A 24,325-nucleotide genomic window follows, 5' to 3' on the forward strand; every position below is an offset into this window, starting at 1 on the left:
CTCCAAATTTCCCTCCTATTTTCTAACATATACCTCACCTTCTGCCTTAGTTCCAATTTGTTGAAATGATTGTACGATTTGTTGGAGATGACAAACTTTTTGCCAATCATTTTGTTCTCTGAAAAAAAAGAAAGAAGTAATGAGTAAGAATTCTAGTATATTAAGCAAATGTTTCCTTTTATTTTTATACGTATGTGCTGTGCACAGCAGCCAACTGTATTACTGAAATGAAAATAAAAGGTTGTTTTTTAGCTTCTGTGTTTTTGCATTATACTTTAATAGTAATTAAATTTGTTTTTTATTTAAACAGGTTTGAAATGTTTAGTTAATAGGGGGTTAAAAATATGGATAGGAGGCTATTAGTTGGGTTAGCGCCCCCTCATGTGGCCAAAATCAGAAATGCATAAGTTTTTGCCTAAAATTACCAACCTGTATCTTTTACGTTTTATTTCACATACCTTTTTATGCACAGACTAAGCAAACATACAAATAGCCTAGCAAATAAATTAACAATAAATGAAATAAATACGTTACATTTTTAACATGTAAGGCTGTAGCATTTACTTAAAAATATAAAATATCTTAAATATAAGATATATAAGCAATAAAGAAGTTATTGGTCAAAATGGAAATAAATTAATTAAAAATAGCATGAATGAATGAATGACAACGCACATTAGTCCTACAGCCATTTCAGATTTTTTTTCCCAACTTCAATTATGTTGTAAAATCTGAGAAATCTTCAGATCAAATTATGACGTTTGCCCTCAGTAATCCAATCACAGCCTTTAAATAGGCCTATGTCAGCAGAAGTTAGGATGAAATGCCTTGAATTCAGTTTAACCTTGAATCTAAATTAACGGTAAAAAAAAATATTCTATTGAAAGTGAATAGCATAATATAGGCTATATTTTTCTATAAAAATAAAGGTAAACACGTATGCACAAAAGAAAGCATTAAAGAGGTGAGAAATGACAGTTAGGCTAATGGTTCAACATATTTAGTAGCGCAAGTTGTAACTTCAGAATTTGTCCCTTCAAAACTAGGTTAACTTATGTAAAGCTGGTGAACCCGGCCACTGGTTGCAACTGCCAGTTGTGGCTGATCAGCTTTAAAGTTCTCGGTCTGCAAACATGACCTTTGAACTAATTTTGCCCAATTATATAAACTAGCAGTGAGATGCCTCACTGTATCCTGAGCTCTCGCCTGATTCAGTCTGATCATGCACACAGTCCCTCTTCTCTGCCTGACTGCTCTAAGCACCTCTGCACTGATAACTTGTCTTCCTATACAAAAGGAAACAATCCAAACAGATTTAACAAGAGAAAATCTGAGAAATATGGAGACCATGATCAGTACATATGGATATTTCCTGATGATGAAATTTAGTAAAAGAATGAGGAAAGCCATTTATCAAGAGTCCAAAGGTAAGTTGTTTTCTTTATACATAAACAGGCACATTTCTACACATTTTTTTCCTGTTTTAATAACATTACCGGTGCTCTTTTAATTCATAAAGGAGCTGCTTTACTGAAGAAAAGAAGCAAGGACTGCTTCTTACTACTTCATATTAAAACAAATAATATAATGTGCTTGGATGCAACTAAAAACACATATATTTCAGTGAGTATTAGTTTTTTTTAATCAATATTGTAAACAATATATGATTTTATAATGTTTTAAAGACTTTTACATTTCTAATTATTATATTATGGATTAATCTGTATAATTATTATAGCTAAAAGGATTTAATAATTCAAAAAAGCTTTGATAAAATACTTTATTATCCTCAGGTTGATGGCATTAATAAGGACTGCTTTAAACCAGTTCACGGAAAGAATTCCCATCATGCTTTGTGTCCATGGAGGAGTGATGCAATGATCAAGCTAGTTGGTGGTAAAAGCCACACTGAGGCTTATAATGCAGAATTACATCATTCTCAGCAGTCAAACAACCATAAAACACATCGCAGACAGAGAAGAAGCCAGTATATTGACCCATCTGATCCCTTGGGATCTGAGAATCCGAGGTCAAGGACTGCTAATTATCGAAGTCCAAATCGAGAGCATGAGCACGAGCGCAGCAGTAATGTTTCTAAAGAAACCATCACTTCCTATGATGACCCTTTACACGTACTGCTCTCCAAGAGCCCTGTCAGTCCAAACTTACAAAAACAGAAGAAACACAAGCAAGTTGCACCATCTGATCCATTCTGAACAAATTACTGACCTCATTAACGATTTTATAAGCCTTGCACCAAAGAAAACCATCTGTGAACCACCCAGGAGGATTTTTTTTGTTTTTTTTTTGATGATGATTCCTAAAACCAATACACTGACCTAAAGAACTTATAATGTAACGTTAAGAAACCCAATGGTTTCGAGGAACCATATCACCAAGAACCGCATATGATGCAATCTAGGGCCTCAGGACCTCAGCTGGTGTTGAGGCTAGTTTAGGTCACTGTTTGTCAGTCCTTTCACCTTTTCAAGTCAGTTAAAATTTAAACTACCTTGCAATGCTGCGGCAATGACATTGTCTTCATAAGAACTGTGTTTAAATTGTCTTCATAAGAACTGTGCGTATATAATATCATGAAATACTAAATAGAAATGTCATAGTTTCTAACACGTATGAGATGGTGCTGGCCACCTCTACTGAATTATTTATTAAAAAGTACTGATATATTTTTATTTATTATATTTTATATTGATGTCTTTAATTAAAATATTACCTCAAAAAATGTATCAAATGCAAACTTTTAATTTTTTTTTTGTTCTATTACTGTAGGTATTCATTTCTAGAATTCTTAGGAGAGTAATTACCTGTATTTATACTGTGTAAAATGATGTATAATGCATAATGTAATATATGAAAAATTTATAAAAGTTATAATGAATGCATTCAAACAATAAAAGGATTGTAAAATATTCTTCTTAGCTTCCCGTCCTTCTAAATGAGCTTCCTATTAAATCTAATAAATTTAGGCTCTCAGAAGTTTCTCAGCACATTATATTAAAACCATCACAGATGTATTATATGATTAAATTGTTGTTGTGATGTAATGTTTTAGTTTTCTGAAATCTGATTTTTACATTAATGCTTGATGATGATTAGAATTAAGTACTATGACAGCAAATAGCAAGATAAAGAGTCTATTTAATCTATTTAACTCTGATGTTGCCATTTGCATTAGAGTGATACCAGCTGGATTTGTTGATGTTTGTTTTTAGTGATTATGTAATTTTGGAAAAGGGCAAACAGTGTGTGCAATCAACAATATATCCTTTATTTCATCAACAGTTTGTTCAAGGATACAATTTGGGTGCATGAGTTTGCAGAAATAAATCAATTCTCTCAACAAACACCTTAAAATGAGGCCAGAGCAGCTGAATATCTTCAATATTGACTGTTCTGTGCTGTTGAAGTACATGTCAGGACACTCTGCGACTATTATGCAAATATGAGACACAAATGCATATATAAAAATATTCTGTTCTTGCATATCAGTTTCAGGTTCAGCATTAATTTAGGGCAGGTTATTATAGTCATGATTCAAAGATGAAAACAAAAGTTCACCTAAATGACTCTGTAAATTGTTTGTAAGAAAACATTGCATAATATAAAAAAAACTACAGTGATTCCAATGAGGGGAAAAAATACAAGAACATGGATGGAGGATATATTTATTTAGTTAAAATGTATACTTTTATAGCATTTAAAATAAAATCAATAACTTACACAAACACTCTTTTACAGAATATTAATTCGTTTTAAGAGTCAGTATTTAATACTGCAAGTGTCTAAATGGTAAGCACACATATAAAATAATATAATATAGGACTCATAAGTTATATGTATAGTTATATATATATTTTTAAATATTGTCTTTCATAAAGTTGATATGTCTATCACAAAATTCTGTAATCTGGTTAAAGTGCTTGAATACAGTATGACTTATTTTTTGCATAACATGTAAACATTTCGTTGATTTCTTACATTTACCTTTTAAATTTTAAAACTGTTGTTCTTAATCTAATTCTAAGCCCTGATGCGATCTCGTCTGTTGATGAACACACATTTCACATCTGAAAGTGCAGGATCTGCATTACTACATTTCAAAGTGATAAGAAATCGGCACATTCCGGTGCTGGGGCAGATGGAATACCTCTGAGAAGGGTCTAAACCGCGGGGCATGGGGCACTTCAGGTCCTCAAAGAAATACTTCATAGCTATGCTCATATAAGCCCCATGGCCAACCACCAAGGCATGGACAGGCACATTCAAGACTCCATCATCTGGAAGTCCTGCTGGAGCCCTATCGGTTTCATCTCGTAGGGATGTTTCACCATCATGTGTTTTGTTTTGATGTTCATTAGCTATTCCCTGGAACATAGCCTTTAGAAAATCCTTGATTCGCACTTTTACCTGAAAACAAAAAAGGCTTTATATACTGTAAAAATATATTATTAAAAGATGCAATGAAAAATTCAGCCAGGAAATACATGTCAACTTTAGTATTGTCAAAGAACAATACTACCAAGTGTCATGAAATTAAACACATAGGATAGATATCAAAGACAGCGAAGGATACATCTGATACATCTACAACTAAGATAACTCGGTAGAAAGGATGTGACACGATCGTTGAATCTGGACGTAAGGGCTGCACAATTAATCGAATTTCTAATCGCAATTATAATTATGGATGCCACAATTATGCCAATTATTCGTTCAAAGTCCACTTATGTTATTCTGTGTGCTTAAGATGCTTTTTTCTTTTTTTCTACATGTCATCTTAAGGGTTTTTCCATTGTTTTAATTTTAGTTTTTGTATAACACTATAATACCATTCATATTTTATCTTTTTTTTTATAATTTAAAGAAGAAACCAATCCAATTTATAGTTGACATTTGAGGCTTAATGCTAGAGAAAAGCACAAAGTTTTTCAGTTGGAGTGTTTTTTTTTTTACTTGTTTATTTTCATATAAAAATACGGCATGCAGTCGCATCAAACAATGGTATAATCATCATTCAGTGTAAATTGTGATAATCCTAATTAATAATTGCAATTACAATTTCAAGGGAATAATAGACAATTACTATTTGTGTCATAATTGTGCAGCCCTACTGGACGTACTTTGTTGCGTTGCAGCATTTTTCATAATTGGATGCAGCAAGTGTTTCCATTTAGTTTCTTTCATCAAAAGGTGGAGTGAACTCTGCTAAAGGCTGTCCGGCTCCTTTAGCTTTTATTTGTTGGTGCATTTTGTGTTTTTTTATTTTTTTTTTTATAAAGGTGTGGTGACACTTACTCTCTCTTTAAGTTGGATCTTTACTATGTATCATGCTCAAGTAGGGCATGTCAACCTAACAATTATGGTCTACTCCAAATATATGACAAGTATTATTGATAATTTCTGATATATTTATTAAAACTCAAAACTATGCACTTTAATGCTTACCCGAATCTTATCCAAAGAAACATGCATTTACAGCTCATTTGTCCTGGATTTGGGTTATTTTGTCAGATTTGTGGAGAAACATCTCCCTCTACCTGTGGCCAGATTGTATGACTTATACTAATATGTTTCTGCTTACCTGCTTGGCACGTTTCATGTCACTGACGAACACATTTGTGAATTTTACATCCCTGAGGTACTGACCAGCAGCCTCAGACTTATGTATCCCAATTTCAGAAAGCGGAGAGTCTATTTTTTGTCCTAAAGCAAAGAAATGATGGATATAGTTTGAGGTTAGAAGAGCATTTCCTGAGACACAGTAAAAAGGTCAATAATGAATGCTTATAATTAAAAGGCTAATGGAATGAAGGAAGGGGTACTGAGTTAGGGATAACAGATAATGTGTTTTTTCCTTGAAAAAAAAAAAAAAAACCTTGTTAAAAGGCCATCTTTGTTGCACTGCGTCTCACCACTTGTATGATCAATAAAAACGACATTACTAACCAGCACACATCTTTTTAATAATAAAAGTTATAATTGTAACTTAATGGGTCTATTGTAAATAGACATGTAGTTAAAATACAACGTCTTTCAATAAAGACAGCAGACTTTGCCCATATTGTTCAAACATGGACAGTAACAGTAGAACATATTTTTTGTTTTGTTTAATAGAGTAGACCACAGGTTACATCAAATTTGCGTTTGACCTTTCACTGGAAGAGGGATTCGTACTGACCTTTAAGCATAAGCTACAACAGACAGGAGTAATATGATATGAGGAGCCCAGTAAACTTTAAAGACCTACGAGTATATTTGAACTGCACTAAATGTCAGACAACGTACCTACAATTAAAACTTACGTAACATTATTAAAGCTATTCTCTTAGATCATTTTTATATTTACCGTTACTGATCTATAATGCAGTGATTATCGTCTGGCTATGTAGAATAACTATGAATGAGAACAAATCTCATTCATTAAACTAAACAAAACAAAACAACAAAAAAGCAACTTAATGTCGGACTATCGTTAAGGTAAAAGCGAGCATTGCAAAGCGTTAACGCGTCGTGAGGTTATATGATGTTCATGCTTTGCGCCCTTATTTGCGCCTTTTGCGTTTTCAAATAAGCGCCTAATATTTGCTACTTCAGGATGAAAGCACTGACTAGTACGCATGGCTGGTTCGATTCAATTTCCCAAATCGGTTCTTTTGAACGGTTAAAAAAACAGCCATTCTTTTTGTCAAAACGTATTAAAGTCATTACTCAGTCACAGCTACTTGTAGGCTTTTTGTTTGCTTTATTTATAAGGGTCCTTTCTGTAATTTAATTTATCCTATGCTAAATCTACTAAATGATTTAAATCCTTCAGACCGGTTGTACGCTCCAGCTCAACCGATTCCTTGAAAAGATCCGACTCAGAAAACGATTCGTTCACGAATCAGTCATAGCTCATCCTGACGTAGATGTTTGCGGTACGTCATTGGCGCCGGTGGCGCGTGGCGGGATTTGAAATCAGTCTCTAATTTAATTTTCAGTTGACGTTTTATTGTAAACTGTATATCGTCGTTATTACTGTAACTCGACAAATAGGTACTTTATTTTTTAATGGTGTATTTTAATTGCTCAATAACTAGGCCTATTCCTCAGTTGTAAAAAAACAAATAAGATGTCGAATTATATAAATTTTCACCAATGACGTACTAAAATAAAGAGAACAGGAGACGAATACTTCTTTCATGGTAAGTTTATTGACCTTAGCATACAGCATGTCCTCTCCTTTAACTTCATTCATGCTCTCAATGACAAATTATTTGAGTTCAACAGAAATCCAAAGAATATCCACAGAGTTGCCAAGCCCTAATGAATTAATCTCCTCAAAATCAGCTGTGAAAGTCTGATTTAGTTGTAATTATTTAGCGGATAATTCTGGAAGGAATCATTGTCAAACAGAAAAGTTCAACCTTGTGTCATTTTCCATCTGGCCTATGTCTGATTATCAACACTGTCTTCACAGTCGTTCTTTACCAGGTTATAACAAGCTGGATAGATTCCCATTGTTATTTTCACTGTTAACTTTGCCAATAGAAGGGAACAATAACATAGGACCAACACAGCACCACACTCTTTAAAGCAGATTTATTGAACAGAGGTTGTGCAGCAGACGTAACTGAGGTACATGATATGGTTATAGTGGAGGGAGGAGGGCTTTTCTCAATGTTGTTGCTTATTTGATATTTACAGGTTTATTTCCGCTGATATGGGCCGTGTACATAAGACAGTCAAACGTTCATCACCTCCTCTGTCCACTATTTCTGAAGTCCAGGTGGGAGCCTTGTAAGCTTGCTATTCATCTACTTTGGAAATTCAGTTCCACTTAATTTACTACATCGGACACAGCAGAAATATCATAACCTCTTATTTGTGCTGCCCTTTCCAGGTTCCCGAAAAAACTGTTGTGAGTTGTGCGAGGTAATGGGAAAGTCTTTTATGTCCAGTAAACCTGAGGTATAGCGATACCACACTTACAGAATGTGACGGAGAAAGAAGAGGAGGAAAAAAAGATTAAAAGGTAAAGAAACATGCCTTAATAAGAGCACACTGTACAAAGAGCATTTCCAGTCGAATACTCAATTCATGTTCTTCTTTTACCCTCTACTTCTGTGTTCTCAAAGTATTCTGTAAGCAGTAAAATAATTATAATACAATTGTTTATAAAATAGCAGCACACTGATGTGACATCACAACTATGTAATGTTATTTTTGTGTATAAGATGAAACAAACAAAAAAAAATCATAGCTTTTTAGCAGCGGAAAAAAACAATAATAACAATATTGACACTTGATTGATGTCTTCACACTCTTTCCATCTCTCATCACTTTGGAATACAGTATCATACCCCTTAAGGAACAAAACTTCGGTCCATATTCAAACTCAAGCCAGCCATACAATCTATTAACAGTACTGGAATTCATTTTCAAAACAGAGCTAGAAAAATAATAAGACAGGCTAACTTAATACAATAACATTGACCGGGGGTTTTGGTGTGAGGATGGAGGAAATGTGACTTGTGAAACTCAAGCATCACTAAGAACTGTTTCTGGAGAAAGGAAATGCATGAGTACATGTAAACATCTCCTTTACTCACAGAAAGACATGCACACAAACACACACACATACATAGACGGACACAAACCTAAGCTCGACTGCCCCTTTTCAAGGTAAGCTATGAGAATTCAGTATATGAAAGCCGTTTTGTGCTGCTGATGCACCCTGTTTTAGCCACTGTGTAATGACTTGTGGAAGTTTTGAAACCCCATGCCAGTTCAACCTTTGGAAGCAGCACATTTTGGATGGCTGGGTAGTGGGTCTTATGCTTAAGCTCAGCAAAACAGGGTGAAAGTCTACATCAGACTCAAGGCACTACATAAAATTTTTTCTGCAATGTTGCAGTTGCACAAGTCTTTTCAAATTGAAAACTGCCCTTGGAGCGTGCAAATCAACAAACATTTTTTTCTTCTATTTCAATCTGTTTTCTGTCTTTCTGTTGTCTGTTTTTTGGTCATTTTCATTTATTTATTTAAAATTTGCATTAATATTGTTATTTCATTGTTGTTGCTTGTTATACATTGGTTTCCAATGCTTTAACACTATAATGAACTGAACATGCCATGAACTAAACATGGGAAACCAGCCCAAAAAATAAAAAATAAAATAAAAAGACTCCTTAACCTTAACCATTTGTTATCCATGGCAAACATGCACTCTGAACTAAAACCGAAGGAGTAACCTTCCCCAGATATGCACTAGCGGTATCAATGGAACTGGTTTAGATACTGGTCTGTAATTCAAACATGAGACATAAAAACTAAAGGACAAACAAATAAACAGACAAATAGATTAAAGATCTTAAATATCAGGTGATATATGGAAACCATAGCTGTTGTTTCTCCTTTGGCCTCCTTTCCTGCTTCTCCTAACTCCATATAAGCATCCTCATCTCAGCAGCATGCTTCACACCTCAAACCAACCAAGTTTCATCGTCATCATCCTCGATCATTCTTGCCTACACATTCCTTTACTGCTAACAGCATTAGCACACATTTGTTTACAAACAACTCATTTTTCGGTCCCTGATGGGACCAACCATAAATCAGCCTAAGGCTCCTTCAACATGGTCACAACAAAACACGTAATAACGTAATAAACTGTCTGTATACAATACATCTGTAATATTTAGTGGGAGGTTGCCATGAAGGACAACCTTACCCACAAATTTTAAAAACATCTCATCTTGCCTTTAGAAGATACAAGGGAACGTAGTCGTCTCTGTCCGCTCCCTGTTCTTGCCTCCTCTTGTTCTGTGCACTGGGTTGGGCTCAGCCCTCAAGCAGTTTCCAGGCCAGTAAAAAAAGCATTTAATATAAGGCACTGATACAGGAGGCCCTCCAACCATTGTGGAATCATGTACTATCCCCTGTCCAGTCCTTTGACCATGTGCCCACCACTGAACCAGTCTCTATAACCAAACACTTGCAGATAGATGAAAATCAAGATAAACAAAGCCCATATGACTCACACAAGAGTGCTTGATATAGAGTAACTTGTACACGCTTGCACATGAGCCAGCATACACCACACATAAATGCATGCACACAAGCAGCTTGACAAAAGCTTATTTGAAGTGTCTGTAACTTTAGCATCGAGAGACAATAACTTGCTTGTTTAACAGAAATAATAATAATAATCATAATAAAAATAATATTAATAGTCTATTCTCAAGATATAAGCCCCTGTTGCCCTAGCAAAAGAGCACTGCATTCTTAGCATAAGACTTGTCTCACCACTCCTTTTTAAATCCCTATTTCTGGTCCTAATGCACAGCCAAGTGAATGGGTGTGTCCATTCATACTCATGGCACCTCATTGTGTGTTCAAGTTCAGGCATTCCAACATGAACCAAAAAATAAAAATCACAACAAAACAGGAGAAAAAAAACATAGCCCCACTTTTTGTACCCTTTCAAGCCAGTCTGATACAGTAGACTCTCTATTTTGAAAAGCCCATTACACTAACACTTTAGCATTAAATATCATATTATTATGTTTACACAATCAAAAGAGTTTGCAAAATACTACACGCTTCCCTTCTAAGAGTCTGAGGCACCGTAGAGCTTTTTGCATCAGTATCAAATCATTTTAAAAATATCAAAAAAATGTTTTTTATCTAAAATAGATTTTATTTTTTTTATTTTTTATGGGAGCCATTTTTTACTGGAAAATGAAGGTAAAAATCTACAAAGACTAGCAAGCACTTTTTGTTGGGGTTGTTTGTTTTTTTGTCATTTTTGTATTTTGTTGTTTTTTTCTTTTTTTTTTTCTTGAAGACTGATCACAGCGTTCCTGCAGCAAGCTCACAAGTTGATGTCTCGTACATCGGTTGGGGTGCTGGACTGGTCTTGGTCATCAAGTGCTTTGCTGCGCGGGCCACCCTGTTCCTGCTGCTGCTGTTTCTGCTGCTGCTGACGGCCCTCCCTCAGGTTATTCATCAACACTCTTTCAATCTGCTCCTGGCATGCCTTTAACAGATCCTGCAATGCATCAGACACAAAGGCCACTTAAATAGCTGTAATGTCTATACTAATCCAGAATCACTTCATCAGTAGTACATAGCAAATGCACATTCACACACAGCTGACTTACAGGTTTTAGTCAAACCACAAAAATTATATTTATATATATATATATATATATATATATATATATATATATATATATATATATATACACACACACACACACACACACACACACACACACATATATAAATAAACCCAAACATGCACAGAGTTGCACTGTGAACAGTTAAAAAAAAAAAAAAAAACAAAAAAAAAAAAAAAAAACACCTGTACCACTGTAGTTTGCTATGTTAATTACATCCATATCCTGTGGATAAAACAAGGCAGTGTTTCGTTTAGGTTTTCATACCCTTTCATTTTCACAACAGCATGTAATGACCTAAGGGGATCTCACTTGAGCCCACCAGAATGTTCTTCCTGCTCTGTAGAGCTAAGAACAAAAAAAAAATGTAATTAATATATATTTTTATATATATATATATATATATATATATATATATATATATATATATATATATATATATATATATTATATATATATATATAGATGCCCAATGCAACCCTGTGGGTGTCTCCAAAGAGCTTGACATATTTAAAATGGCTTTCACACTGTCACCAAAATGAGCAATAATGCCCTCTAGTGAAATTAAATGGATGCACGGTGATCAAAGCTCTCTGTCCTGTTTAGTGGGTATGTCTCAGGCACACCAGGCGTCTGTGGGAAGTTTGCTGTGAATGGCCCATGGGAAGGGTCCATGGAGAATGTGTTGCTTGTGGAGAGGCTACATTCCTTTGACATTTACTGCTAATTAAAAGCTGATGGGCCAAATTCTGAACTTATGTTATGCATGGCTCCTGGGCCATGTGTTTCATGCCTGTAGAAACAGTGCATCACACAAGAAATGAAAAAAATATATATATCAGGTGTTTGGAGTGATTGACAGAGAGCATTTAATCTCTTTTTTTTTTTTTTGAGGATGAAATTAGTATCAGAGGTTGTTTTCTTTGATGTCACCATGGATAACAATGGGCACCATCCTTCTAGATGTCTCCTGTTTCCCACCACAATGAGCCATTATTAGTCATGAAAAATAAATTCCTTACAGAAAATTAACTAAAGCATTATTGTAAAGGAACTGCCTTTGTCTTACCACAAAAATGCCAGGCCTGACTTCCTAAAAGACATTACTCTGTGCGCTGCTCTTTATAGATGCGCAACCAATCTCATGCCAAGCCCCAAAGGCTTAATTCAGGCAACTCTAATAGCTTCAGTGTGTGACTACTGGTAAAACCAGGACTTGCTCTAGAAGAGCTTCTCAATTATTAGATCCAGAGAAGGGTGGTACTTGGTGAGTTTGAAGATAGAGTGGGTGGTCCCTGCCTAATCCAACTCCGCCATGATTAAGAACACTCTCTATCCCACCGGAACATGGCTACATTTGTTACAAGTTAATAAAAATGGATCGAAGTGCAGCTCTGCTGGAGAACCAGCAGATTGTAGTGTCACTCAGTGTGTGCCATCTTGGACAAAAGAAGCCTAAAGGAGAGACTTAAAGTAGCCACAGAAAACAATGTTTTATTGGGAAGTAAAAAGCAAGGATTGCCGGGTTCAGAGCAAGGCCATCACAGCATTGAGAAATGAAAGGGATTAAGATGTCCCAGAGGCCTAATGCAAGAGGCCAGGGGGCCTAACACATGATCCTGTATACCAAAAAAGCCTTGAATTTCTTCTCTAAATAATTAGCAACTTTTCAGTTTTAAATAACATTTCAGTTGCAAATAACAGTCATCATGACAATGACTTCAGGCAAAGGAGCAATCTCAGCATGCCAGACCCAAAGTTTCTAACATTTCACCAACTTTTAGAAACTGAGGTATGTCAAAGAATTTTGACTGTGTATTTTCTCTTCCTGATTAGTTTATCTATATGCAGAGCTTTAGTTTGTAAAGCTGTATTATAAGTATTCTAGAGGTGCACAATGACACAAATTCATGGCTCAAACCATTTAAGGCCTCATAAAAAAACTAAGAACAACAGCCAAGTGAGCATCATTTACTGTATTTACTGTAGCTACAGTAACAAACTTTACTGTAAACACCCAGTGCCAGGTGAATATGTACTGCCGTTTGCTTCTTTCTTAGAGAGACAGAGTATTTGTGGAAACTTCAAGCCAATTTTTCAGCCTTCCTGGTTTGGCATGCATGTGTGTACCTTACTGCTGCACAGAGTATGCTTCAGCAGGTGTGTCTTGGGCTACACACACATTCCAAGGGCGACTGGAAGAGGCTGGCTGATGCTATCATATGTCTACTGGAAACTACAGGCCCTGGACTCCACAAATGTCAGCAAGGTTCCTGGTGGCTAGGCTGGCAGCATCATTTGGCATAAGGCTGACTTTCCTTCATACTCTGTCTGACTGCTCACCTCACTACCTCTGCCTCAATCTGGAAGGTCCTCATACACTAAGGTAAAGTTAAGTACACAAAATTTTGTTTATTGAAGACTAGTTTTTTCTGCTTTACTCCTGATATAGATATCTCTCTGTTTTTCATATCTCTGATTTACCAGTGGCGCTTTTCCACTCCGTGGTATGACTCTGCTTGGCACGACTCGGTTTGCGTTTTCACTGCAGTATAGTACTGCTTGAAGTGGGCGGGATTATACATGTCGCGGCCAAGAGCTGAGTGACCTCCTAAAAAACGTTTTCATTTCGCGTCGCCGCATCAAGCTCTCGCTGGATCCGCTCCTCAGCTATCAATGATAGGAACATCTGTATTTCCTCAATAAACCACGAAACATAAATTTTTTGATTGTTTAAAAAAGGTGCGTTCGTTCAAAACAGTTGCGTTCATTTCAAAAAACAGTTGCGTCCGATACTACGCTGGCTGTGCTGATTTAAATCTAGCGGGTCTGGTGTCTTGTATCGCAAGTTCAAGGACGTAGTGAGGTAGTGACGATTCTCTCCGGCCAATCAGTGATCAGCAAGGTTTACACGTCACATTTACGGTAACGGTATGGCGCACTGGGAACCTCAGCCGAGGTGGTACTGAAAAAAGTACCAGGTACCAGGTAGCCTACTGTACCCAGTGGAAAACAACCCAAAAGTGAGCCGTACCGTGGCGTACCTTGCAGTGGAAAAGCACCACAAATGGTCAAGCATTTCCATTTAGATAGGATCTCAAAGATTTTCTCAACACAATAACACAACAATGTTCACACTGTATTTTTGGAACTGCTGTATGTTTGCATCATCAGCATGTTCATCTACTCACCTTCATGTCGTTCCAAACCTATATGACTTACTTTTGTGGAACACAATAGACGATATTGTGAAGAATGTTGGTAACCAAGCAAATTTGACTTCCATGGTATGGACACTGAGACTTTTCTCAGAATTTATTTTTTTATGTTCCATGGTAGAACAAAAGACATGAGGGTGAGTAAAGGATCATAGAATGTTCATGCTATGTGAACTTTTCTTGTATGTTTTCTTTAAGGTATAGCTCAGGGTGAGCAGGGGAATGTACATACAGCATACCTGCATTTTTTTTTAAAGTTATGGCTTGTTGGCATCCTGCAATGTGACGAGTTGTTCATGGACCAGTCAGTTCATTCCTTCTGCCCTGGACCTCACACTCCTCAGACACTGAGCACCTGTACTGCTGTGGAGGACTATTTGTTTTTCCTCTCCAATAGTGTACGACTTCACACACAACATGCTGGGGCAGCAGGCATTCTACCAGCAGCAGTGCACTCCAGGGTATCTTGGGGAGGTTTGACCTCTTCAGGTCAGGTCAGGAATTAAATGTGTTTCCTGGGTTCTTCTCTTAACCCTAATTTTCTATTCTCGTTTGCTTGTATTTCCCCCCTAAATATAAACTAAAGGACATAAACAAAGCTGAATGATCATGAGGTGGTCGCTCGTGCGACACAGTGTGAATTTGTATGCAAGTCATATGCATAAAGCCATAGTATCCCTGACACATTCCCCTAGCCCTGCAGATTCTTTCCTTACAGTCTCTCAGTCAGGGTCAATCCCATTTCACTTCCAGTCATTCAGTGGCTGAATGTGAAACTGAATTGGAGCTGGACCCAAGCCCATAGAGTAAATAGGGGAAATGCACAACCTCCTCTCACAGTCCTACAGGCACAGCAACACTCACCCCACAGATTACCAATAGTATTGCTGTCCCATCCTATCACCAAACAAAACAGAAGAATCTTATCATGGTCCCCATGTGTTGTACCTTGTATCATAATGATTTCTTAAATGTTTTTAGTAAAATTTATTGTCAGAGCACCAATACTCACAACTTCTGTATTTGTGATCTTGGCGAGTAACTCTGTTAGGTTGTCTCCCCACAGTGAGCGGTTAGTGCTGTTAAGCTGGAGGCCACAGATAGCTGCTGCCACGCTTCCCGTTGCAATCATGGATGGAGGGTGCATGGCAAAGTTGAAATCTGAGGAAAGAGCAAACCACGCATTAAGATTTGTCTCGCTCTGAGTTCATAAAAATATACTTTATCAGACGTTTCTACAATATTTTTTATATTTATATACTTTTTATATTTTTATACAGTATTATATTTATAGTTATATGAAATATTATGAAATGTATACAAAATAAACACTTAAAAATAAAGCCCTTTCCATTAGGTCTGAGCACAGTCCTTTGCTAATGACTGCAGCCCAGGATAATGAGGGTTCACTTGGCTTGAAAAAAATCTGAAAAGCATCCCCACCCCCATCCCTCTCCTCCAGTCACCCTTTGCAGATCGGCCCCTTTTCTTCCAGCTCCTAAGTAAATCATGTGCTCCCTGAAAAAAAGCCCTATAGCCTTCGGAAAGGATGGAATAAAGAGCCACAGTCCCTCTGCCAGTGCTCACTGCTGTAGGTCCTTTTTCCACGTGTGGTCACAGGCGTACATCTCAAAGACCAATAACCTTGTTAGCTTTCTCACTGTCATTCATAATGCAAATAAGACAGCTTGTGAATGGGTCTGAAGCCAAAAAAGACGACTGACTGTGAGAGGAGGAGAAAGAAAGAGGAAAAGAGAAAGAAACAAACAGCTTATGCTGTCTGCCCCCTGCCTCTTTGATTTCTGTATTTCTTCTTTTTCTACAACTCCCCCTCTCCCTTTTTCAGACTGTTTTTCAACACTTTTTTTTTCTTTCAGACACATACCCCTAAGGTTGAATGGCACACATGCTCTAGCTTTGTTGTTACAACAGCTCTGGATTTGTATCAGATTTGTTGCTATCTTTTAGCATATTAATTGAGTGTGGCCACTGATGGACCCGGGTCTAGTGAGCAAGAAAGTGTGGCTTTATTGTCTGAAACCATCACCTCATCTCATCCAATTGAGAGATGCAACATCAAGCCCTCTCTGTGGATTCCAATTCAACCTGACAGCCAGCACAAAAGATGAGTTTTGGGGGAGGGTGTTGTTGGGTTTTAGACAGCAGGGGCGGCTGAGGGGGGCACTAAACATCGTTCTTTAGTCAGTGTCCAGACCTTTGCAAGGTTTTGGCAGAAGAAAATACCCTCCTACCCACCTCATTCCCCCCATGCCATTCCTCTGATGCAGGGCCACCTCTGGGCTCATGGTCCCACACTCCCTGGCAGTTTTTGCATTACCATATTACCATATTGCCATATTCAATTGCAAAGCAAACGGAGTGTGATGGCTCTAAGGGTGATTTTTCTTCTCTTTTCTTTTTAGGAAAAAAAATCAAAGCCGTGGGGCCTTTGATAACTGACGAGCATGCCTTCATTGCTCCTCATTCAACAACATTCAAAGCCAGCCATTTTCTCATTTTGCAGCTCTGTGTTGACAAATAAATGAACTTATTATACACTCTTCCCTTTGTAGTTGATTCCGGGCCAGAGAAAGTTTTATTAAAAGAAGTTCTGGTCAAGCGGAAGAAGACAAAACCAACCACATTGCAACTCTTTGGGTCTTTTGCAGCAGGGAGAAAAAAAGCATACAGTGGAAATTGGGAGCCCACACACATTTTGTGTGCTGTGTGTGTTTTGATATGTTTTTTCACACTCTAGACAAGACAAGTTTGTCGAGGGAACAAGAGTATGCGCGTGCTAGCGGCAGAGCTGGATGCTCTGGTTCATGAGAGTGGTAAGGGAAGAATGGCTGTATTCTACACGCCTTCATTGATATTCATGCAGAGGATAAACAGTGTATGTAGCTGAGTGGGGACGCCTGTGATGGAAGGCTCCTAGTACGCGGTGGCTGGCTGGCCTGGTATACCAGCCTCTCACCCCCTTCAATGGACCATTCTCCTGCCCTCGCCACACTGCATCCCCAGACCTGTGCCAACACAGCAAGCTCCTTGGTGGGTGCAATGTGCTGTATATGCATTTAACTTGTAAATTAATTAAGCGTCCGGAAAGTTGAGGAACAGCCAAAGAAGCCGCTGATTTCAGGGGCAATAAATCAAGTGCCAGACACACATGCAGATGCACAGGTTTGCGTTAACAGAAAGTCTTGTTTCAAGCAGCCATGTTTGACCTGACTGATAAAGATCAAACATAAACATGAATTTGGCATCACAGTTTAACACTCAGTCAAATGGAAAGTCAGGCAAAGCATGTGAGTTAAGATCTTAAAGTCACAGAGTTAACAGAATAACAGAGTAAACCTGTAACACAAATATTCAACTAAATGCTAAAGGTTTGTAAAACCTACAACATAGAATATAAAAGGTCCTAATCTCCTAGGTATGTCGTGTCTCTTTAAACAATTCTCATTAAAATAATCGGATGTCTGGGACATTTATGTATTACTTCATAGAATTATATTACATTAACTCTCTATTGTCATTTTTTGAAAATGGTCCAATCTGCCACAAATCTTCAACAAGTAATTTCATCATCAGAAGTGGCATGTTGGTTTGCCCTGTCAAACCATAAGAAAAAAAGAAGAATGAATTAAAAACAGGAACCCTCTTTGACTGTTAAAATCCTGTAACAACTTGTTTCAGTCTTGCTCCAGTGCAGAGTCTTGAGCAACAGCAGTCAGGCCGGTGTGGGAGGAAACAGAGCCTCTTGAATGAGAAATGACATGAATTGGTAGATTTAATTTTCAGCCCTACTGAACCCTCCACCAGTCACTAGTTGTTTCTCCGATATGTAAACATCTGAAGAGCGGCAAGACTATCGAATATGATAGTGTTTCTCATGTATGTTCCTATACATCTACAAACAATCTAAGATGGATAAGTAAAGGGTGTTAAACAGTAAGAATGAGGTATAATCACTTTTAATGAGCTTGCTCCTGTGCAGGCCTTCTACAGACTGCCCTCCGGAGAAAGGTTTTATTGGGTGCTCCTTCTGCACTGACCCTTACATGCCTCTGCATATGAAATGGAGGGTTGTTCCTTTTGTCTCCTTTCTTGCAGTCTCTAGCTGAGCCTTCCAGTCATTTGCATATCTCTGAAAGGCCCCTCAATATTATTAATTAATACTGAACTGGTCTACTCTGCCTGACCAAATCTCGCAGAGTGATCTGAACGGAACTGTTTTATCAAAAGATAAGAAACAATAAAAAATAGTCTTTCCACACTCTTCTCTGCATGTCTCAGAAAAGAAGGGGACACGGAATTCTCTGCAAATAAAGCAAACTGTACAGAAGAAAGAAAAGCAGCAGTCAAGGCATCTGCTCAGCAATTAAAATCTTTTGGATACTCCTTGGATCCCTGCTGTTAAACTAGTAACTAGATTGTGTATATAACAACAGGGGAATGTTTGTCTAGTTTCTGAATTTTTCCAGCATCTAAAAACCAAGTTATACAGCTAAATTTTTCATATTATCCCAGTTATCATCAGTGCCCATCCTGTCAAGCACAAGAGATTCTTATCCAGTTTTCATGGATCATGTTCATGTCAGGGCAGTTGCCCAAACCAACAGGAGAATCAAAAGCTCCATGTTTAAAGACCAGCCAGCTCCTCCTACTAATCCATCTCCCCTCATATCCCACTTTTCCAAAGTCAGAGTCATTCCTGAGGTTCCTGGGGAGCTGAGCAACCCCAGGGAGGAAGAGAAAAGCCTAAGGGAACAAGGGTGGTGCACTGGATCCCATTACCACCTATGGTGATGTTGGGTGCAGGCTTGGCTGGGAGAACCAGCCCCACAGAGACTCCTGATTATGGGAAAGTTGTCATGCCCTGGAGCATCTGGGAGGCGTGAGAAGAGGGGATAAGATATGAAAACATGACATGCTTCACTATTTGGCTCGGCTATAGAACAATACACTTCTCGCGTTTTTCACCCTCCTCTCATCTCCATGTTTGATCTCCTAAAGGTGGTCCTCCTCTAAGAGCAGGAATGGTCTAACCACTGGCTCACCAGCACACAGGAATGTCCTTAACTATACAACTACCCTTTGAAGTGTCACTGCATTCAGGCCTAGCCACTGATATGCCCGCCAAACATACCAGGCAAGCACATAAGGCTTCCAGAGAAATTCTCTCCATTACACATCGCTATTTCAGTCCACATAGTTTCTCATGAATGTAATGAGACGGCATCTGATAATTTGCCTGCAACGAGAACCTGAATAAAGCTGCCATAGATACTAAACCCACAGAAGTCGGCTTTAATTTCATGTTTTGCAAAGAAAAAAACTTAGATGTTTTGCAACACATCACTTATTGAAGTGATGATGCAAGACATCAATACCAACTTGACTACAGCCATGGCCAAACGTTTTGACAGTGACACAAATTTTGTGTTTTGCAAAGTTTGCTGCTTAAGCTGTTGTGGTGTTCATTCACATTGTTTCTAGATTATTGGGTAGAGTGATCAGATGCATAAGCTTCATTGGCCAAAAATGTTACTTTTCACAAATAAACTAAATTTCACCGTTTTTTGATCCTGACACAAAATGACCAGCTAACATTAATTGACTAATCATATCAGCAGCACATGTGAAAGTGTGAAAGAGTACTAGTCAGGTAATATCACTATTATACTAATTAGATTGTAAGAGCAGGCTGATTGCTATAAAAGGAGGGAAGAAACGCTTCCAATCATTGTGTTCTTTTTAGCAATGGTTAGCTCCGTGTGCAGCCATCATCATTTTGCATCAAAATGGCCTCACATGCAAGGAAATTATATTGCAAAATATTGCACCTGAAAGAACCATTTATCGGATCATCAAGAACTTCAAGGAGAGAGGTTCGACTGGAGTGGATAAGTCTTCAGGACATCCCAGAGTGTCCAGCAAGCGTCAGGACCATCTCCTCCTGAGGAGTCAGCTACAGAATCGTGTCTCCAGCAGTGCAGAGCTTGCTCAGGAATGGCAGCAGATTGGTGTGAGAGCATCTGCACTCACAGTGAGGACAAGACTTTTGGACAACGCCCTGGTGTCAAGAAGGGCAGCAAAGAAGCCACTTCTCTCCAAGAAAAATGTAGAGGACAGACTGAAATTCTGCAGGAAGTACAAGGATTGGACAGCAGAAGACTGGAGCAAAGTTATTTTCTCTGATGAAGCTCCCTTCCAACTGTTTTGGACATCTGGAAATCGATTGGTTAGAGAGGCAGACTCGTAACCCAAAGGTTGTGGGTAAGAGTCTTGGTACCGGCAGGGATTGTAGGCGGGGGGAGTGAATGTTCAGCGCTCTCTCCCACCTTCAGTGCCACGACTGAGATGCCCTTGAGCAAGGCACCGAACCCCCAACTGCCCCCTCGGCGCCGCAACAAAAATTGGCTGCCCACTGCTCCGGGTGGTGTGTTCACGGTGTGTGTGAGCACTTTGGATGGGATAAATGCAGAGCACTAATTCTGAGTATGGGTCACCATACTTAGCCACATGTCATGTCACACTTTTTCACAAAGTTATTGTACAAATGTACGTGAGAGAATATTCGCTTTAAAACAGCACTACACAAATTAGCAGTTAAACATTCTTTGGAGGGAATTATTTATTTATAAACATCTATTGAATACACTACCTGTTGCACAAAGGGCGATGAAAGTCTGCACATGTTTACGGATCAGGTCCAGCTTATCCTCAGGCAGCGGAAGTTTCCTCATAATGTGCTCAATAAAGTCATTGGGAGTGACAGCAGCCAGATTCCACTTCAATTTGCCCAGAACAACCAGCTCCCATTCCTTTAAAAGAAGGTTTGAGGAAAGAAGCAAAATCATTATAGATTCAAACCTAAATAATTTGTGTGATCTCAATCAATTAACAGTACCTGAGGTATTCAGATCTTAAGGTTTGTTTAACTGGAATGACAAATTGCATCTTCTCAAGTGGCTTCATGTTTCTATATGTTTTTCTTCACTACACTGTTAAGACACTGAATGCTGGGGCTAATGTTCTTTATCAACCATTTGGACAAAAGGTCTAAAAAAAAGATTTACTGGAGATAAGGTACTAAATGTGTTCAAACACTGCTGTTACTCATCTGAATGTTTATGTAAAAAATTTAAGCCAGTTATGATTGCACAAAATCTAGCATCAGCAAAGCTCCTCCAGGACATGGTTTGGTCTTGGCTACGCAAAGATACAAGCTGAAATCCTAAAAGCTATAAGGCTGAATGCAGGCACACTTGAGTTGAAAAACGGGTCACTCAGATTGCCCAGTCACTTCACAGAGACTGTGCAGCATCGGATGCTTTCCTCCTTAGCACAGAAGTGTAATAGTGAGTGTGTTTTATAGCGATATGTCAAGTCAAAAGAGGTCTGAGTACACATAGTTAAATGTTGGATCTGTCATTAGCCCATTTGAACCACAAACACGTTAATTTGAAACCTTATTATATATGTAAAAGTCTTGTAATTAGATTGAGCTGTAACCTCAGTGGAATAAACAAGATCCAATAATGACCATGAATGTAACTGTACAACACTGCTGATGACACTTTTCGTCTTTTGGGGGCACTCTTGATGCATAACATGAACTTACTTTGACCTAAACCGGAGTGACAAATGTAAATATAAGATGCCAAGTCATTTGGCTTCGGTCAACAAAAAGACAGCATCCTTCAAATAACCACTCCCCCTTCCTGTTTGAAGTGGGGTGAGTAACAGGGGAGCAAGTGACTAACTGGGGAAAACTTGCACTCGTTGGGGCAGTCCTTATGACTGAGTGCCTCGCTCAGATGGAGGTGGTTTTTCTCCACAAGTAAACCACATGCACTTTAGTCATAAGATGGCCCAGTATGGTTGCCATTAACTTCTGAGACATACAGTATAGGCATTTACAACTGCTCTAAAGCACCCACAAAGGATTAAGTGGAACGTATACCCCTGCAACACTCTTAAGTGAGAAGGAATACAATGGCAGCAATTCGATGATGCATTATTTCTCCACTTCCTCTCTTTGCTGGATTTCACTGGTGAGTCACACAAAAGTACAAACAGCTACACATTCTTGTCAGGTTCCTTTCTCAGGGGAGGTTTCTGATGTGAACACGAAGCCTGATGACATGTTGGAGCCACATTCGCTCAATAAAAACCATTGACTCCTGGTACACCAAGAGAGGTATGATGGAATGTAAACTATTTGCAGAGGCGTCCTCCAAAAGAAAACCAATTACATGCTAATGTGAAAATGAGCCTTTGCATTCTAACTGATCTGTGAAGTTTGGGCAGTAAAAAGTAGTAAGCATTATCAGTTCGGTGTGTGTTGCTGTGTTCTTAAAAAGATATATCAACTCAAAATTAATATTTTCTCACCCTTTTTTTTTTAATAACAACACATCCATGGGGTCCAATCATTGTTGTTTTGGACCCCATTGACTTTGATTATATGGACAAACATTCTTAAAATATCTTCTGAATAAGAACGAAAGTCAGTCAGATTTGGAGTGAAATGAGGTTGAGTAGATGTTGACTTTTGATATTTTCATTTTTGGTTGAACTGTCCTATTTAACTGAAGAACAATTTTGGCAACTACTGAAAGTTCAACACTACATAAGATGTTAGCAAATGACTGTGGACCTGTACTGTCCAACTCATTCTTTGGTCATATTGTATGCAGGCTGTTGAACCTTTACGAGGCCATAAATGACCACAAATACCAGTTTTAAGTCACTAAATTTTTTTTTTCTGTCAACTATCAACTCAGCAGTCCAGTGTCACATCACAAGTGCACTGAGGCCAGCCCTAAAACTCACTGACACTCTTGCACAGAGCCTTGATGCAGGAACCCACTTCCTCCTTTTGAGCCCTCCAGTCGTACCTCCAGGCTCTCACTGTGGTTTAATTTACAAGAACCTCTTGCCAGCTAACGAGGACAAAACTTAAGGTTTGACTGTGACAGCTGATCTTCGGCTTCCTGCATCTGTTGGACTTCGAAGACCAGCCGAAGCTCCAACGACCACAAAGATATAACAATAGGCCAGGCTGAGTGGGGAAAAAAATGAGGTTGCCCACAACAGTAATTTGCAGAGGACTCATAAATAAAATTATTTTTATCTTTGGCCTGAGCTGCTAGAGAACTGCCCATTTCCGCCAGAAAGAGACTGATGAGTCAGTAGTCAAGAACTGAGGAAAAACCAAGTGCAGGTCTAACATATTCAAAAGTTTTCATGCCACATTGTACTGTATTTCCCCTTGACACTGAGTAATGAAAATTTACTAGCATATTTTGCCTTTGCTTCTTCAGAATTTCTTTCAAGACATGATATATAAATATGCATACAGTTAACCTGTGCATATATAGAGTACAACAGGGTTAAAGGCGCCCCTGGGTAAAGGGCGCCTTTGATATTATTTTCATCTAAACCACTAGATGGCACAAAAACATGGCGTAGCACTTTCCAAAACATCCGCTTTTCAAGATGCATATGTATTTTTGTCTGATCCTTGACGCGATCGTGCACAGCAGCGCAAAGTTGATTCTTTGCTTATTTGATCTAATATTTTATGCTTTTTAAAATGTTGTAGATTTAAGTAGCAAATGAGAATCGCTAAAATTAATGCATATATTTTGAGACAAATGTCTTCTTTATGATTTTCAGTTTTAAGATAAAGCAACAGTTTTTAAACAACAAACTAACATGTAAAAATATGGTATTTGGGGTAAAAAAGCGCCCCTGCTGTTGGGGCTAAAGGCGCACAGTAATTAACATGATAATTAATAGATGGCCGACATTTCCATTTGTTAACATCACATGGTTAGATTCAGATAGTAAATATCATATATTATGTTGGACGTCCATATTAGAGATAATCACCATGTTTAGAATGAAACC

General features: G+C 38.1%; 1 protein-coding gene and 1 long non-coding RNA gene across 4 annotated transcripts in view; one reads left to right on the top strand and one right to left on the bottom strand.

Annotated features, from left to right (window-relative positions):
* Positions 1-781: 781 nt before the first annotated feature.
* LOC109050667 lies at positions 782-15,330 on the top strand. The gene is made up of 5 exons (XR_002011257.2): positions 782-1,427; positions 1,520-1,623; positions 1,794-2,554; positions 4,829-4,833; positions 15,318-15,330. It is a non-coding gene; the product is annotated as an uncharacterized LOC109050667 (long non-coding RNA).
* LOC122133881 (G1/S-specific cyclin-D2-like) overlaps positions 7,196-24,325 on the bottom strand; it is a 151,331-nt gene continuing 134,201 nt past the window's right edge. For all 3 annotated transcript variants that reach the window (XM_042753247.1, XM_042753246.1, XM_042753245.1), the window contains 3 exons: positions 21,072-21,231; positions 15,414-15,562; positions 7,196-11,053 (listed from right to left, as the gene is read on the bottom strand). In XM_042753247.1, the coding sequence (XP_042609181.1) occupies positions 10,877-11,053; positions 15,414-15,562; positions 21,072-21,231 (486 nt within the window). In that variant the 3' untranslated portion in view covers positions 7,196-10,876. The remainder of the gene's footprint in view (positions 11,054-15,413; positions 15,563-21,071; positions 21,232-24,325) is intronic.

This window comes from Cyprinus carpio, chromosome B25 (assembly GCF_018340385.1).
Source record: "Cyprinus carpio isolate SPL01 chromosome B25, ASM1834038v1, whole genome shotgun sequence".
NCBI lineage: Eukaryota > Metazoa > Chordata > Actinopteri > Cypriniformes > Cyprinidae > Cyprinus > Cyprinus carpio.